Source organism: Spermophilus citellus (genome assembly GCF_964194105.1).
Source record: "Spermophilus citellus genome assembly, chromosome: 8".
NCBI lineage: Eukaryota > Metazoa > Chordata > Mammalia > Rodentia > Sciuridae > Spermophilus > Spermophilus citellus.
The window spans coordinates 115,604,638-115,622,465 of record NC_138189.1 but is presented as its reverse complement, the minus strand read 5'-3'; the positions used below and the strand labels follow the sequence as shown (position 1 = coordinate 115,622,465).

The window sequence follows — 17,828 nt, the reverse complement described above, 5'->3', positions numbered from 1 at the left end:
TTGAAAGATTATAACATTAATTTTCTTCCATGATTTTATCTCAGAAATAATATTTTTGCACATTAGACACCTTGCCTCCCTCCCTCACTTTCTCTCTAAAATACTGTATGGTAGAAATAGTAGATAGTATAATTTTAAAACTGGAAGAAGAGAAAATAGAGATTGAATGAGACAATTAGATCTCTAGTATCCAATTCGTTTCAAGTTGCTTGATATTCTTCTAGAAGAAATGAGGATCTTTTCTCCTGAAACAATATAGGAAATAATAGAATTGAAATAAAGTAAGTTATTCCTATATAACTCTCCAAAATTTGAAATTAAAATAAGTTCTAATATTGATTTAGCTAAAAAACATTATTAAAGGAAAAGCTGAAATATCTTTAGAAAATGTAATGACAGAAATTGAAAATATCAAAAGTATAACCACTAATGTTTTTTGTAGTGTATTCAAAGAAATCTAAGTTTGGCAGTTTCAGATATAATATTGATGCTGAAGATCGTGATTATAACAGCTAACACAAAATGCTTATTATATATCAGGCATTGTTTCAAATGCTTTATATTTATAATTCCTACTGATAATATGAGACAAATAATCTATTTTCCTGCAATTTCTCTCCCCTCTAGAACCCAGCAGAGAACTAATCCTGTCTATAGGATGCAACATAAAATTGTTACCTCATTGGAATGGAAGTGCTGTCCTGGATACAGTGGACCAAAATGTCAGCTAAAAGGTACACTCTGTTATTAATTTCATAATAACAATTACAAGCATATAAAGTCTGAAAAATTGATGAATGATTTTATAGAAGAAAATAATTATTTTTTCCCTTTTGAATGAGGGTAAATAAACATATAGTCAAACTATTAGGACTATTATTTTTTTTTAAATTTCTGACTTGATAGCTATTGATAGCACCCTAAAATCTTAAACTATCCTTTAGTTTCTCCCTCCATTTCCATGTTGGCTTTATATGATGAGTAAATGAAGGTCTTATTAAATATCTTATTTTTTCTTAACACTAGAAAAATATGTGCTACAAAATATAGCACACTATGATATCAAGAATATTAATTTTATGTTGTTAAGTAATTATTAGAAGTGGCTGTAGGTATAAATAAGAATAACATCTAGCTTTGTCTCAGCTTATTTGAAATAATGCACATATGAATGAAATTCCATATTAAAGAATATATCAAGTATATGAATAATTCTTCTGTTTAATCCTAATAGAGCAAATTTTTTCAACTGAGATTTTAAGGATTTTCTGGTGGCAAAGCTGATCAAACACATGGTAACCTGCTGTGGCCTAACATCTATGTGACTATTATTTTGCTTTTGGCTTTAAACAGGTTGCCTTTGAAAAATAAGATATGGCATTAGCATACATATTTTAAGTGAATGAATATTACAAGAAAGGCCATTAGCAGTGGTGGGGAATTCAATCAACATTGTAAGAGACTGTGATTAAAAATTAATGTAAGTGTGGAGAAACCATTATGATTCACATTAAGAAAAAGAAAATTATAATACAAGAGCTCTAGGAATCTTGCAATTTAGTTAGGGGTATTATAGATGGTTTTGCTAGCTGTACAATGAAAATCTATAGGCAAATTTCTCTGTAATGCTATTTATTCTGAGTCTGGCCTGAATTTCAGAGATGATAGAAAAATCAATGCATTTTCAGACCATAGCATGAACATGTACTCATTTATAATCAGATAGAATAAAATTTTAAAGAAGGGACTGGGGTTGTAGCTCAGTTGATAGAGTGTTTGCCTTGCATGTGTGAGGTACTAGGTTCAATCCTCAATATCACATAAAAACAAATAGAGATATTGTGTCTGTCTACAACTAAAAAAAATATTTAAAAAATTTAAAGAAAATATGATCTATACTGAAAATATCTGAATATGAGATAATAAAGCATATTCTGAAAAGACCCAAATATACCCTGTTTTCAGAGGACTTCTGATTTCCATGAGACATATATTCACAATGGTAAAATATATTTGTTCTTGTTTATCTTTTACAGATGAATAAAAATTCTAGACAGTATTTAGAATCATATTTCTCAGGTTTATATTTATCTTTTTATATAAGAAAGGATATTTGGGGAATTATAATTTCATTATTATTTCTTGAAGATTCAAGTGTTTGCTTAAAGAATGCCTTTCAAGACATTTGAGATGTCATTATACACCTTGCTGTATAAGGGCTGAATGTAGATATGTGGCAGGGAACAAAGTCTTCAGGTCAAACAATATCACGGGCTCTAACTGCTGAGGATTGCAATTACTCCCTGCTTCAGCCTTATGTACCTGAAAATTGATTCCCCCTGCTACCACCCCACAGTGCTCTGGATGGATCCCAAGATCTGGCATGCTAGGCATGCACTTTACCATCCTACCACCAAGCCCCAGCCCTTGGTGAATAATTCTTAATCACTATGGTGAACTACATCCACAATGGAGAAAAAAACAAATCCATAGATTGTAAATATACACACAGAAACAAAGTCTAGTTGACAATTTTAAATATCTACTATGTACTATTATTTCCATTTGTCAAAGTATTACATCAGATATCTTAAGTGAATTCAAGAGGTTAACTTTTTATTATTTAGTGACATTTTGTATTCTAATTAAAAACAACTTGTGAATATTTTTAATACAAAATTACAAACTGTTGCCTTAATTCACATTGACAAAAGTATCCCAAAACATTTTGCTTATGAATTTCTGTCACAATCATATAGTTAGAACTACTCATAAATCAGCTATCCACTTATCAAGTTGTTGTGGAAAGATCTATTTTCTATTGGAATCTTGGTGGAAATAATGCTCTGAAGGCAGGAACCAGTGTGTCATGATGTCAGAGAATTCTAATATAACTTTGATTCCAAAAGGATGTCCTATTACTTCATACCATTCTTCTCTTCACTTTTATTACAGTCCATAAAGACTGTTGAATTTTTTTTTATCAGTGCAATAGAGGCACTGTTGATACCAAGAACTACTGTGTGAGTTTTCCCCAGACCTGTTCTTCATTATCTCTAGCCTAGGGATTTAGTCACTTTTTCCCCTTCTGACTGCCCAATTACATGCCAAGTACCCGCGCCACCCCCCCACCCTTTCTATCACACTTGATAAATGTGCCACCAGCCTTTTATTCTTACACAGTAAAGAAAAATTGTCCCCCAGAAGAAAAAAACAGTGTTTGACAACACTGTCACATGTTGTCTCATGTGACAGGCTGGCTCAAATATGGCAAGGATAATCAGTTTGGCTGATGTATTCTTCAAACCTCTTTCTGAACCCTCACGGGTGTGGAATAACCTGAAAATGCAGCCACCATGGCAGTCATTTCAGGACTGGTTCCTCACAGCGTCAGGAGATTATTTTACTCAGAAAGTCTGTAAGGTAGTATATTCACCTTACAAATTCTTCCTCCCTCAACAAGTTCCCTCCCCACAAACAAAATTAATTCCAGAACATTAAAAAGAACAGTTTCCTTTTAATTTAGGTTGCAATAGGGACTATTAAATTTACAATAAGTATCAATAAATTGTAATAAAATGGTGTTGTTAGCAACTAAGCACCCTTTTTCTTCTTTCCCTCACTTTTCTACCTCTTTCTTCATCTTTCTCCCACTCTTTTTTAGATCTTCTTCAGGTCATTATTAAGGCATCAAAATTCATGAGGCATGCCATTGGTGTCTTATTCCACAATACACTGATCCGTCACACACACACTTGTACTGCAGTTCAGATAATCAAAATAGTAGTATAGTTATAGGATATCTTATTAAAAATATTACTTACACTATCAAAAGGAACCAATTCTTAGGAAGTTCAAGTAGACTTTTATTGGCTAGGAGAAAGGATCTTTAAGTCCAAATAATAGTTTTGAGAGATTTTACATTTGCTGTATCTTTTGAGGGTTACAGAATTTTGCCTAATTTTGTGGTATAATATTCAAGACATTTTTTGAAATGTCAGTAGAAAAATACCACTTAAGCCTATTTTATAAAATTTGCAATTATGCACCTTTCCAGCAGATGTCTCTAAAATATTCTGAGTGTAACAAGAAAATTACAACTTGCTCTAAATGACACAAAGGAAAGGAAATTAAGTTCAAATAGTGTTAGATTAAAGAAAATGAAGAATTTTTTTGCACATCTGTTAAAAAATAGTCTATTTTACTCAGATTTTCTTTTTTTAAAATATCTTAAAATTGTAGATGGACACAATACCTTTATTTATTTATCTATTTTTATGTGGTGCTGAGGATCAAACCCAGTGCCTCCACACATGCTAGGCGAGTACTCTTCTATTGAGCCATAACCTCAGCCCCTATGTTACTCAGGGAAAGATGTTTTATAACGTTATGTTTTATGAAATTTACCACAGATATTATGAATGCTAAAAAGATGTGTGCATGCACAAATACACAGCTATTGGTAAACTGATTCCTACCAGATTTCTATTATCAATATATGATAAATATTTCATTTTACAATCCTGTGAAATAATTCAACAAGTTAATGAACCAACTGCTGAAACCAACATTTTCAATATGGGGTCCTCTGCAGTACAACTATTTTAAAATGTAATTTAAATAATTTGAAAATTACAAAATTGAAAGAGGAAAGCCTTTATTTCTTTTCACTTATCATAAGCATTCTCATCACTTATCTAGTTCTTTTCAGTAGTCTTTAACATTTTTTTTTTAAAGAGGGAGATTTTTTTTTTTTTTTTTTTAGTTTTCGGTGGACACAACATCTTTATTTTATTTTTTATGTGGTGCTGAGGATCAAACCCAGCGCCCCGCACATGCCAGGTGAGCGTGCTGCCGCTTGAGCCACATTCCCAGCCCAACATTTTCTTTTTTAGAAAGAACATTTCCTTCTTTCAGCATCTTGCTTAATAAAATTGTTATATTAAGTTAAAGAACACTGTTCCTTAAGTCTTTGTTGCACCATGCTGCCTGCTTAAATTTAACTATCTTTATATATTTACTAAATATTCACCATACAAATATTCACTTGATATTGCAGGATCAGCTGGAAATCTATCTTGTCAAGTCACACAGGAAGGTTTTCTGGAGCTAAGGGAGAAAGAGCAAGCATTCTCATTACTGAGTTGCCATTAATGACTTCCTCCATATGGCTCAGAGACCTGGAAAGAAAGAAGAAAAAAAAAACTTGCAAATAAAACCTGTCTAATTAAAAAGGAAAAAAAAAAAGCACCTAATAAGGAAGCTGTGCTCTTGCTCTTGACATTTACTGACCTTGATTCTCTAAGTCTTTGATCCACCAAGGTCAGAGTTTCCATTGTAGGAAGAAAAACAGAGCAGTTACATTAGCAGATAAGACAGAAGGAGTCCAATTTAAGAATTCTATTGCATTTACAAAAAAACCCTAAAGTGCACAAAGATCTTTAAAAGTTCATCGATTTAAATAAATGGTGTTCTGTTCTGCACCTGTCATTTAGAAAGGACCAAGAAAAAGAGACTTTGAAATCTGCATTCTAAAAACAAAGCAAAGGTCTGTCTTTAGGTGAAAGCAAAGATAGATTGCTTGGAAAATCTAGAATCTGTGGCAGTCCTTGTGGTAGAGAATACACTTGGGGTGACTGAAAGATTTCTAAATGAAAAAAAAAATAAGAGTATTAATCAAAACCAGACTCTTTATTACAGGAGAGTAACTGACTCCACTGTCAGAGATCCTATCAGCTTTTCACAGCCACCAGTTAAATCCCATGCAATAAATTAGGATGAATGCAAGTATTGAACTCCAGTTGACAAACAGAGCTAGGAAAAGATAACATGAACTATTGAATTTGTAAAACAGGTATTTCCAGTTTTTAACAGCCTTGGCAGGAATCCCATGCAATGAATTCAGGAGCAAACAGGTTCATGTGACATCTGGATCCCAAAGATCTTTGTGTGATGCTTAATGGTTATTTCTTTATTTTAGAGTAAAATTTTCTCTTCTGCTTCACACACACACACACACACACACACACACACACACACACACAGTTATATTCCTTTATTGATCAATGTTTTCAAGTATTTTCCAATTAAATTTTCTTTCAAATTAATCTTTTTAATTTCACCAATATATGAAAAATATATTGTATATCTACATAAAGAGGAGTTAGTCATCAAATATCAGAATGTGTAAGAAAACTGCAGACCTCCCTTTGATATGCCCATTTGTTATTTTTTATCCATTTCAATTTCTTTCCTTTTTATTTCTAATAGTTTGTCATTTACTTTGTCCTTCAACACTTGTCACTGATTTTAAAATTTCTTTCTTATGTTTTTAGTTTCTATTTTGAAAGTACTGGTTTTCTCTAGCAGGCCACCTTCTATGACCTTGTTTATAATATAGTAGTATCTCTAGCAATTCACATTCTATGACCTTGTTTATAACACAATAGCATTTTTCCAGATCACATGAATGAGATTTATCTGGAATTCTTTTGAATCTAAGGTTAGTAGTAAATTAGACCTTGATGCTCTTCATTTGTTTTCTGTCTCTTCCTGATACATTACCTCTAATCTGGGTTTGTTCTGACTTCCTGAATGTTTAGGTTCTTGCTGAACTGGGTAACTATGACTTGATGGAATACTCTACTCAAAACTCATCTAGGATGTGAGGAGACTTAAAATACTCCCATTACCACCAGCGGCGACACCAATGGTCTTAGCCACCAGATTCCAAAGGTGTGCCCACCAAAGGGGTCCGGAAAAATTAAACTATTAAAATACTCCTTTTACCTCCTCATGTGTGTGCATTGCACATATGGTGTGTGTTTGTGTGTGTGTAAGAGAGATACACAGAGACACCTAATTTCCCCAGTCCTGGAGGAATTCTAAGTAAAACATAATGTTATAGTCTCTATATTAAATGCACAATGTCCAATACTTTACAAAAGTTGAAATGGAGTGAAACTATTTCCTTAAAAATTAAATTGCAATTTAAAAGAAAGCTTTAATATTCATAATATATTTTTAGCAAAGTTTTTTGAACTCCTGAAAATAATAATCAAGCAAAATCAACCTGCCTTTTGATTTTGAGGATAAGGTGGGAAGGGGCTGGGGTCATATTCAAACATTACCCACAAATTCAGTAATATTGATCAATATATAAAAGATTAAGAATGCATTATTTATTTTCTTCAGTTAAAACATGTAATAATTTCTATGATTATCAATGATGTCTTTCTATTGAATTATCTATTAAGCACTACTAAAGTAAATGCAATTGTATTCAATTTTTTTCTAAAGTTTAAAAGCTACATTTTAAAATATTTAATATCTATATTCTTAACTATATTATGAAAATTATTATAGGAATTTCCTATTTCAATTAATCATAGAGCTTTGTAAAAATTTTTGGCCAAATTAAGGACAACGTAAATCAAGGAACATTGACTTTTTTACTTTTGTCAAATAAATTTAATTTTTATATAACTTATTAGGGAAATCTGTTCATTTTCACATGTTGATTATTATATTTGTTTTCACATAATATATACGTATATGTACCTTAAGTAACATATATAAATATGTGTATAAAGTAGAATATATATGCTTAAAATATAAATATTTTCATAGTGTATATGAAATTTTAACAAAGGGAGTTCAACAAGGGATGTTTTACAAAATGCCTTTTTATCCATATGCTGCCATTAAAGTCTAAACATTCTCCCAGTGTTTATTATTTCAATCTGTAACATATCCTCTTCTTTTCATCTCTGTCTCTCTCTTCTGTATTTATTCCTATTGTCATTGATTTGATATATGTCAGAAAATATGGAGTTCATCTAGAAAAGAATTACAGATTTTTACTTGAAAATGCATTTATCATTGTTTTAGTCAGGGGTGTTTGAGTACACCTGTAGTGTCAAAGTTTTAAAAATTCAAAATATTTTGTCTGAAAAACTTGGCTTACTTTCTCAGTACTATTCTACTGTCTCTGTTTAAAAAATTCAATACATTTTCATGAGCACAATTTTCATGGAAACATTGTTTTCTTTAGTGTTCATATGTATGATTATAATATTAACATAGTATTAAAGATTATTTTTCCTTCTAATTTCCTGAGATAAGGAAAACTATTAATTGTATACAAATTCTTGATTTTTAAATTTGATGTAAATTACATATAAAACATTTAGATGTAAAAGCACTCAAGTTGTATAATAATATTTAAAATTTTTATTATTTGACTTTTAGGTTTTCTAAGAAGTTGTTCTCTCATTTTATTAGATATATGCTTTACAAAGTATAGTAACATAAAAATGATTTCCAATGATATGTCTATGTCAGAATTAATATATTAGGTAAGTTCCCTAATATTTATATTTTCTGAAATGGTTTATTACTTCAAATATAGATAAATAATGTTTAATATTTTGATTTTATTTCCTAAGTGTTTTTATTTTTACTAAAGTGATTTTTTATAAAGTATTATTTTTTCTGTGTTTTTATTTTTCATAAAGTATTTTTGAAATGTTTTATTATTTTAAATGGTTTGCTTTGATGAAAACTTTTATCCTTAAAATTTTAATTTTACAAATTTCATAACATTCTTTAATATTTTCCTCTTCATTATTAATTATTGCAAGTGAACTTCAATACACTGTAAATGCCGTCAATACAATGTAAATGAAAGTTGGTTCAGTAATTTTAATTTTAAATGATTTATACATTTGGAATATTATTTGAATTTAATACTCACAAGGGAAAATGTTACAATAATTTTTATTGAAAAGTTAATTTTTATTCCAGAAACACAATTTGTTTTTTATTGAATTTACTTTTTATATTGATATGAGATTTTTATTTTGATATTGTACACATTGAAAAATGTTTCAATTTGATTTTTGCATAATATGATTAAAAATCCAGATCCAAATTCATAACTGGTAAAATTTCTACCTTTTTTTCTTAAATTCAACAAATTCACACTCATGATACCTGAACTATTTTAAAAATTTAAACTTTTGTCCCTTTCAGTGGTTTGAGAATTCTTTTTATATTCCTGAAGAAGAAATATAAGAAAACCCTGCAGATAGGACAATTAGAACATTCTAAGTACTGAAGTGTTCTTAGAGCCAAATGACTTGGCTCTAAGAACTACATAAGTCACAGGTAACGTTAAACCAGTTATGCTAGTAAAACACTATATTTCACAAAGCCTATGCAGTGCATGATGTGGACCCAACACATTTCTAGTTCTGAAAAATAGTTCTCAGATGTTGCTGCAATAGAAATTCCTTTCATCATGTGTCCTGCAAAACACATCCTTTACTGTGTATCCACAACTAACTGGGAACAAATTGCTATTATAATTTTTAAGTTAATTTTATCAGTTATTAGGTATCATCACTACATATTTTCCAAAAAGTATACCTGTATTTCAATATTTCAATAGTTGGTAGACCACACTGATACATACTAGCTAAACACAATCTTGAATTTGTGGGAGAATGTGGATACTTCTAGGTGGAACTGAGGAGCAACAGCCTTGCTTTTGATAGAAAGGGGTTTTGTTGTTGTTGTTTTGTTTTGTTTTTTTAACCCTGAGACTTTCTAAGATGTCAGTGGACTCTGGGTGTGACTTCTGACAGAGTAGAACAACATGTTCCATATGATTTGAGCTCAGCAGCACCTCTTACAAGGGTGTGTTTACATGGGGTGAGGGGGGATAAGAAGCTGTGAAAAGTGCCTCCATATTCTACCCATGCCATTTACTTCTGATAATGGCCCCCTTTTTATGGAATGGTAGGGGACTCCAGGTTTTTATTTATATGATTTTTAATAAATCATGTCTTTAACACGTGCCCTGTTTATCAACTTGCAGGCTGTTTAAATAAATCTCTAAAGATTGACTTCTGGATTGTAATTTTAATAAGAAAATGATTGCATGTTCTGCCTTATAACAATAAATTTACTTAATAGAATTGGAATACTTTGCAATTTTTTTTCAAAATATGGTAGCTCTTTTTTTTTTTTAAAGAGAGAGTGAGAGAGGATAGAGAGAGAGAGAGAGAGAGAGAGAGAGAGAGAGAGAGAGAGAGAGCATTTTTTTAATATTTATTTTTTAGTTCTCGGCGGACACAACATCTTTGTTGGTATGTGGTGCTGAGGATCGAACCCGGGCCGCACGCATGCCAGGCGAGTGCGCTTCCGCTTGAGCCACATCCCCAGCCCCAAAATATGGTAGCTCTTAAGCAGAGCTGCACATTGAAATCACCTGTAAAATTAAACTTTATAAATTTACACACATACTCAATTCTCTAGGGTAGATATACTGGACCAGAATCTTAGGTGGGGAAATGGAAGAACATGCATACTCTCATCGATTCAAAGATTACAGATGCTTCCGTGTTCTATCCATGTGAAAAGCCTGTACTCTAAAGGATTAGTAAAAACAAAGGGGGGGGGGAAACATAGTACATGTCAAAAGTTGACAGAAAGGAACATTTGAACAGTAACCTTTTTTGTATACCTGAAAATGGTCTAGAGTTTGTTTTCACCATAGTTATGTTTTATGTCTTAATAAAATATTAACCTATCACCCTGTTAAGGTACTGCATTTAAATGCTTGCTGTCCCTATCATCTAGCTCAAAATTTAAGGAGTAAGAACATGAAAAGGCCCTTGGTCATCCTGGTAAGCCACCCGTTCCTACTGCTATCAATCCTTACAAGTTTGTGTCCTGAACACTGTCTGCTTGGAGAAACATTGAAGGTAGTGGGGTGAGAAGTTGCTAAGGAGGATTTATCTTGACACTTTACTCCAGTGGAGCATGTGTAACAATCACCCTGAGGGCTTGTTAAAACACAGTCTGCAGGCCCACCCCAGAGTTTCTTAAATTATTAATTTGGGATAGGGGGATAGAAGCTGCAAGTACAAAAGTTCCAAGAGCTGTTGGTACTGGGGACTGCAATTTGAGGACCTTTGTTTTACTCTCCAGGCACACTTTTGAGTCGACAGATATAAATTTCCAGGAAAAAAAATCTCTTATTATACCATCTAAGGAGGATCCATGACAGACATTTTATATAATAATTTAATAGACCTATTTTTATGAACTAATTTGTATTTAGGCTATAAGAACCTTATTCAATAGGATTTAGGAGATTAATGCTTTTTCCCACCTACCTCAGGCCCAAATAATTACACTTCTCCCTAAACAGCACATTGTTTTCTACCATTGAATAAATAAAAAATTACACAGTAGAGGCCAAAAGGAAAGGAAAAGAAAGCAGAATCAAAACAAAAACTGTGGACATGAATGAAAATCCATTAATTTAGCTCAATGCCCTGAAGAAAAGAAATGCAAAATTCAATCTAACAACAGCAACTAACCCAAATTACTGCCAAGTCTATTATATTTCTTTTTATGGAGTAAAAAATTTCAGTATTATTGTCACAGCCACATATGCCTTAGGGAACATAATTAACATGTGCCAGAGGTGCAGAGTTTCACTGGTACATGATTTCACATGGGAAGAAGCCTAGCAGACACCAAACACTTGTTTGCACAAGTCTGATATGCAGAATTTAATGCATAAATTTGTTCATTCAAAGTCCATGAATTATAGAGATACATTATTTAGTGTATTCAAATTTTTTAAAAAATCTCTCTAAATTATTTTTCTCAATGAAGAGTCACACTACCACTGAAAATATCACTAGATTTATGGGAAATAGGATTCTTTAAGAGTAGATAGTAAAATTTCCATTCTTCTGAAATTTCACTGGCATCATGGGTGTTAGCACCTTAGAGATGTACCTGTAAGTTTACTTTTACTTTTAGTCCCTTAGAGACTATGTGCTTTTTTAAAATCTGGGAAGAACCATTTTAATTGGTTCTATTATTTAAATAACTATCTCCTCCCCCCAGGAAAGAACCTGTAGAGCTCCCTTACTTTCAAGTAGTCACTGGTCAGAAATTCTACCATTAAAAGATTAGCCTTTGTGGCGGTCCACTTATAAGGCTGCTGTACTTTTAATTTTTTTTTTTTTAAAGAGAGAGTGAGAGAGGAGAGAGAGAATTTTTAATATTTATTTATTTTTTTAGTTCTCGGCGGACACAACATCTTTGTTGGTATGTGGTGCTGAGGATCGAACCGGGGCCGCTCGTATGCCAGGCGAGCGCGCTACCGCTTGAGCCACATCCCCAGCCCAAGGCTGCTGTACTTTTAACACAGCAGATTTTAAAGTCCAATTTTGCAGGCAGTTTACATCTTTCTCCCATCCCCCAAAATTAAAAAAAAAAAAAAAACACCACCATCCATTTTTGTTTAAAGGAATTCTGAATAATTTTTTTTTTTCCAGGCAGAATTAGAGTATTTCCAATTCCAGTGTGGTGTCACACTGCCCTGTGACTGGGGGCGGGGCAGCTTACTCTTGCAATCATCCTAGACCATCACGCTTCAGTACCCAGGAAAATGAATGTCAGCCACAATATTGCTCAGGACTGGGAAAAAAAAAAAATGAGGTAGTTCCAGTGCTTAACACTCTCTGTTCTCTTTTTGTTTCCATCTAGCTCAGGAACAGCAGCAATTAATGCACAGCAATCAGGCTGAAAGTCACCTAGCTATTGACAGAGGAACAGCTGAGCAGCCTCAACAGCAGCAGCAGCAGCAGCAGCAGCAGCAGCAAGACTGTGGTGACCCAGGTCATAGATTGTAATTACTATCATCTCTAACCCAATTATTGTCAACAAGGTTTATTTCAACTTCCAAACAAGAAATCTCAGCTGTCAAATGTGTGATGGTGACACATTAACATACCCCTTAATCCTTTTCTATTGGTGTTGGATGTTGGGAGAAACTAGATGTGCTACAGATTCTAGGGTGAAAAGATGGAGAATAATTATTGAAGCATTGTATGCAAACACAGAAGGAGAATACAAGTACTGTGATATTCAGTTATAAGGAAAAGAACACATTTCTAAAATCAATTCAAACCTTCATCCTTCAAACAGTGCAATCATGGAAGAATCTTGACATAGAAGGGAAGACACTTTGTCCCGTTTTGGAATCAGAGAAGGAAAGCTTTCTTCCATTGGTTGATAGGAGATCAGCAATGTTATTGACTGGTCGAGAAAAACAATTATGACTAAGAAATACCAAGGATCTTCTGCTGATAAAAAGTTGGCATGTTATACTTTTTCTATTCTTCTAATCATAAATGTTTTACCATATTTCTTGGGCTTAAATTTAGGTCTAAAAAATGTTAGCACCAACCTCCCTTAAGGTGCTAACATTTCTTCTCTGGGCTTGGCAGATATTTGGCATATAACAGGGCAATCAAATTGAGAAATGTGACTTAAGGGGAATTTCTTTAAGAATGCAGGTGAATATGCCGTAGAAACTGTCTTCTAATGCATTATAGGGATTGGAATTCAGTAGCTTTATAAAATACTGTCCAATCCTTGAATTATTAAAGTTATATGTAAAGGTATAGAAAATGTCATTGCTGTATAAAGTGATCCAATTTAAATTCTATAAATCTCATTAAGGAATGCCTCAGTAAACAATAAAATTCTCAGAATATAGCTACTGTTATATATATATATATATATATATATATATATATATATATATATATATATATATAAAGTTACACATATGTAATGCTGGGTCATTGGATTTCTTTACTTTTTATTGGTGCATAATAATTATACAGAATGGTGGGTTTCATTGGGACACATTCATAATGCATATAATACAATTTGATTAATTTAATTTCCCACTACCTCCCCTTTCTCTACCCTACTGGTTTGTCTTCTGTTTTCATGAGATCCTTTTTCTTGTGTTTTTTTTTTCTCTCTAGCTTTCACATATGAGAGAAAACATACAGTACTTTATTTTCTGAGCCTGTCATATTTTGCTTGACATGAAGCTCTCCAGTTCCATCCATTTTCCTGCAAATGACAAGATATATTTTCTTCCTTATGATTGCATAAAGTGGTATTATATATAGATCATATTTTCTTTATGCATTCATCTGTTGAAGGATACCTATAATAGTTTAATGACTCATCTTATGAATTTTGCTGTGATAAACATTGATACCCATGCATCTCTATGATATGCTGACATTAATTCTATTGGTTAAATACCTAGGAGTGTTATAGGTTGGTCCCATGGTGATTCTATTTCTAGTGTTTTGGGGAACATCCAAACTGATTTCCACAATGGATGTACTAATTTACATTCCCACCAACAGTGTTGAGTTTCTTTTTACCAACATTCTTATTGGCATGTATTCTTATTTATATTTTTAATGATTGCCATTTTAACTGGAATGAGTAGAAATCTCACTGTTGTTTTGATTTGCATTTCTCTAATTACCAAAGATGTTGAACATCTTTTTCCTGCATTTGTTGGTCATTTGCATTTCTTCTTTGAAAAATGTCTGTTTAGTTCATTTGACCATTTATTAATTGGATTATCTGGTTTTTGTTCTTGTTAATGTTTGTTTTGTTGTTTTTATGGTAATTTTTTTTAGTTCTTTATATATTCTGAATATTAATCCTGGTCAGAAGAGCAGCTGCCTCAAATTTTCTCCCTTTCAGTAGTCTGTTTCTTCATGCTCTTGCTTCCTTTGCTGTGTAGAAGCTTTTTAATTTGATGCAATCCCATTTATTAATTCTTGGTATTATTTCCTAAACTTTAGGAGTACTATTAAGGAAGTCATTGCCCACATCTTATGTTAGAGTATTGCCTCCACGTTTCTTCAAGCTGTCATAAAGTTCCTGGTCTATCCCTAGGTTTTTGATCCATTTTGTGTTACTTTTGTGCAGGGTGAGAGATTGGGATCTAGTTTCCTTCTTCTGTACGCGGACATGCAGTTTTCCCAGGGCTGTTTGTTAAAGAGACTATCTTTTATACAATGTATGTTTTTATCACCTTGGTTAAGGATTGAGTGACTATCTCTGCAGGTTTGTCTCTGCATCTTCTATTGTATTCCATTGGCTTTCCTGTTTATTTTTATATCAATACCATTGTTGCTTTTGTTACTATGTACTATGATGTTACTAGGTACTATGATGTTGTTCTTTTTTCTCAGAATTGCTTTGTCTATTCTGGGTTTTTTCTTCCATATGAATTTTAGGACTGTTGCTTATAATTCTGTGAAGAATTATAATTCTGTTATAATTGTAATTCTTATAATTCTGTTACTTTGATGGAAATTGTATTAAGTCTGTAGATCACTTCTGGTAATATGGTCATTTTAACAGTATCAATTCTGCCTACCCATGAATGTGGAAGGTCTTTCATTTTAGTGTTTTCTTCTATTTCTTTGTTTAGTGTTCTGTGATTTTTCTTTGTGGAGGTTTTGTTACACTTATTACTAGGTGGGATTTTTTTGGGGGGAGACTATTGTGAATGAAATTGTTTATCTGATTTATTTTACAGTGAATTCATTGTTGGTGTATAGAAAAGATATTGATTTTTCTATCCTACTACTTTGCTAAATTTGTTTATAAGCTCTAGCTTTATTAACAGTAAAAACAATAAGTAAACTGAGGAAAGAAGGAACTTACCTCACAAAGACTAAAAGGATAAATCCCAAATCAACATCATACTGAATACGGAAAGGTTGAAAGCATTTCCTCTGATATCAGGAATAAGATAATAGATGTCCCATTTCACCATTTCTGTTCAATATAGAACTTGAAATTTTAGCTAGAAATATTCACCAAGAGGAGTAAATAAAAGGGATACAAATAGATAAGAAAGAAATCAAATTATCACTCTTTGTAGATGGTGTGATCCCATTCTTACAAGATGATAAAAGCTCTATGAGAAGATGTGGGTCATCATATTGTGAAGCCGAAGATGAGCCATTAGCTCTGCAATCTCAAAAAAAAATTATTTTGGCTTTCCAAACTTCACTTTTGTCATCTTTTGACCATGTGACAATAACTATATGAGAGTTTTTTTTAAAGACAGAAATTTTAAGAAAATTTGAAACACTTTAGAAATCAGATATTATAATACTTTTTTAAAAATCTATCTTTAAATAGCCTTAAGATTCAGACTGCCTTTTGGTAAATGAATGTAGCCAGTTACTTATATTTTCAAATTTATCACTGCAAACATGATTTATTTGAATTATCTTTAAATCTAATATGAAATTTAAGTGGTTCTAAATATATATTTTCAATGCTTCCAATTTTCTCTTCTTCTACATGCAGCAGTAATACAAAAAATGACTGACCAGATGAACCAGCAGTCCATGAAAGTGACGCTTCTGCAGAAGAAAGTTGACAATATTTCTTTGGCTATGGATGACGTAAGGAACACATATTCTTCCCTAGAAAGGAAAATCAGTGAAGATAAAGGCAGGGAATTTCAGTCTTTTCTAAAAGGTAAAAAAATTAAAATAAATGACTCTTTCAGTTCATACAAAAGGAAAATTATTCATCTTTTCTTGTGTCACTTTGGGATCTTTGCTGTAGACTGGGTGATATGGAAGTCTACAACATTTTTTTAATGAGATATTTTATAATCACTCAACTTCTGAAATAACTTGAAATATTATATCAAAATATTTTTTACTATGTGCAAAAATCTTTGAATATTCCATATGGTTGATTGATGGTATGTACCTAGTTACAGCATAATTGTCTTTTTTTATGTTTAAAATCCATCATTGGTAATATCCAGTTCAAGAATAAAGACAGTGCTGAGGTAATGATTATCAAGGCAAACTAGATGCACAGATGTCTCAATATTATTGACAGAGGTATTGAGAATAAATCTGAAGTGGTTATCCCAGAAATTATCTAAGTCATGTTTTATAATCAATACAGTATATTCTAAAACATTCCAGTTCAGAAAAGTAAATTTGCAATATAAATCAGATTAAGTTTTGTCTGAAATCTATGCTCTTAAAACAATATGCATAGAAGTATGCTGTGCTCTTTTATGGAGAATCTATAGCATAGATAATCTATTTTCTGTTAATTCAGTTTGTTGGATAAATTTATTTCCTCCCAGCTGTTGGACTGAGGTTCCTACTTTTTTGAGATCTGAGAACTGAGGCCAATTCTCATCTTCTAGAGGCCACTACATTTCTTGTCTCATAGCTTTCTTCCTCCACCTTCAAAGCTAGTGGGTTGAGTCCTTATAATGCCTCCCCAATATACTCTTCTGCCTTCCTCTTCCAATTTTAAGAATGGATGTGATTAAATTAGACCTATCTGAATGACTAAAGACAATCTTAAGATCCTTAAACATATCTGCTAAGTCCCTTTTGCAATGTAAGGTAATATTCATAAGCACTGTGAGTTAGGATGTGGACCTCTTGTGGGGAGAGGAGTGTGAACCTTTCTGTCTACCATCAAGATTTATATATACATAGTAATTAGCACAGTAGTGTTATGCACAGGGTACAATGGGACCATTTGAGATTTGCAACAAATCCAGTGTAAGGGGTCAAGGAATGCATTTAGGAAGAGAAGTCATCTCATCTGATATGTGGAGGATCAGGAGAAGTTGACCTTTTGATAAGACTTGAATGTTTCAGGCAATTAGTTTTGTTACTAGGAGGATCCCAATGCACTGGGTTTATTATATGTTTCCAAGTCTCAAGGTGAGTGGTCACGTTGACTTTGCTTTATTAAAACTTTCTCACTGGATACCCCTATTTCTATACAATTTATTTATTTTTTTCTCTCTTGTGGTTCACATTTAAGAAAAAAAAACTAAGTAGTTATATATTTGATGTATCATCCACTAAGAAAGACACTTTTACAGCTCAATAGCAACCATGACCCCATTATGT

The 17,828-nt window shown here is 32.4% G+C and overlaps 1 protein-coding gene across 1 annotated transcript in view; it reads left to right on the top strand.

The window, feature by feature from the left end:
• The window catches only part of MMRN1 (multimerin 1), a 57,297-nt gene that overhangs the window by 15,596 nt on the left and 23,873 nt on the right, over nt 1-17,828 (top strand). Inside the window, exons 3-5 of the mRNA XM_081304691.1 lie at nt 628-734; nt 12,574-12,705; nt 16,237-16,410. Coding sequence (XP_081160817.1) covers nt 628-734; nt 12,574-12,705; nt 16,237-16,410 — 413 coding nt within the window. The remainder of the gene's footprint in view (nt 1-627; nt 735-12,573; nt 12,706-16,236; nt 16,411-17,828) is intronic.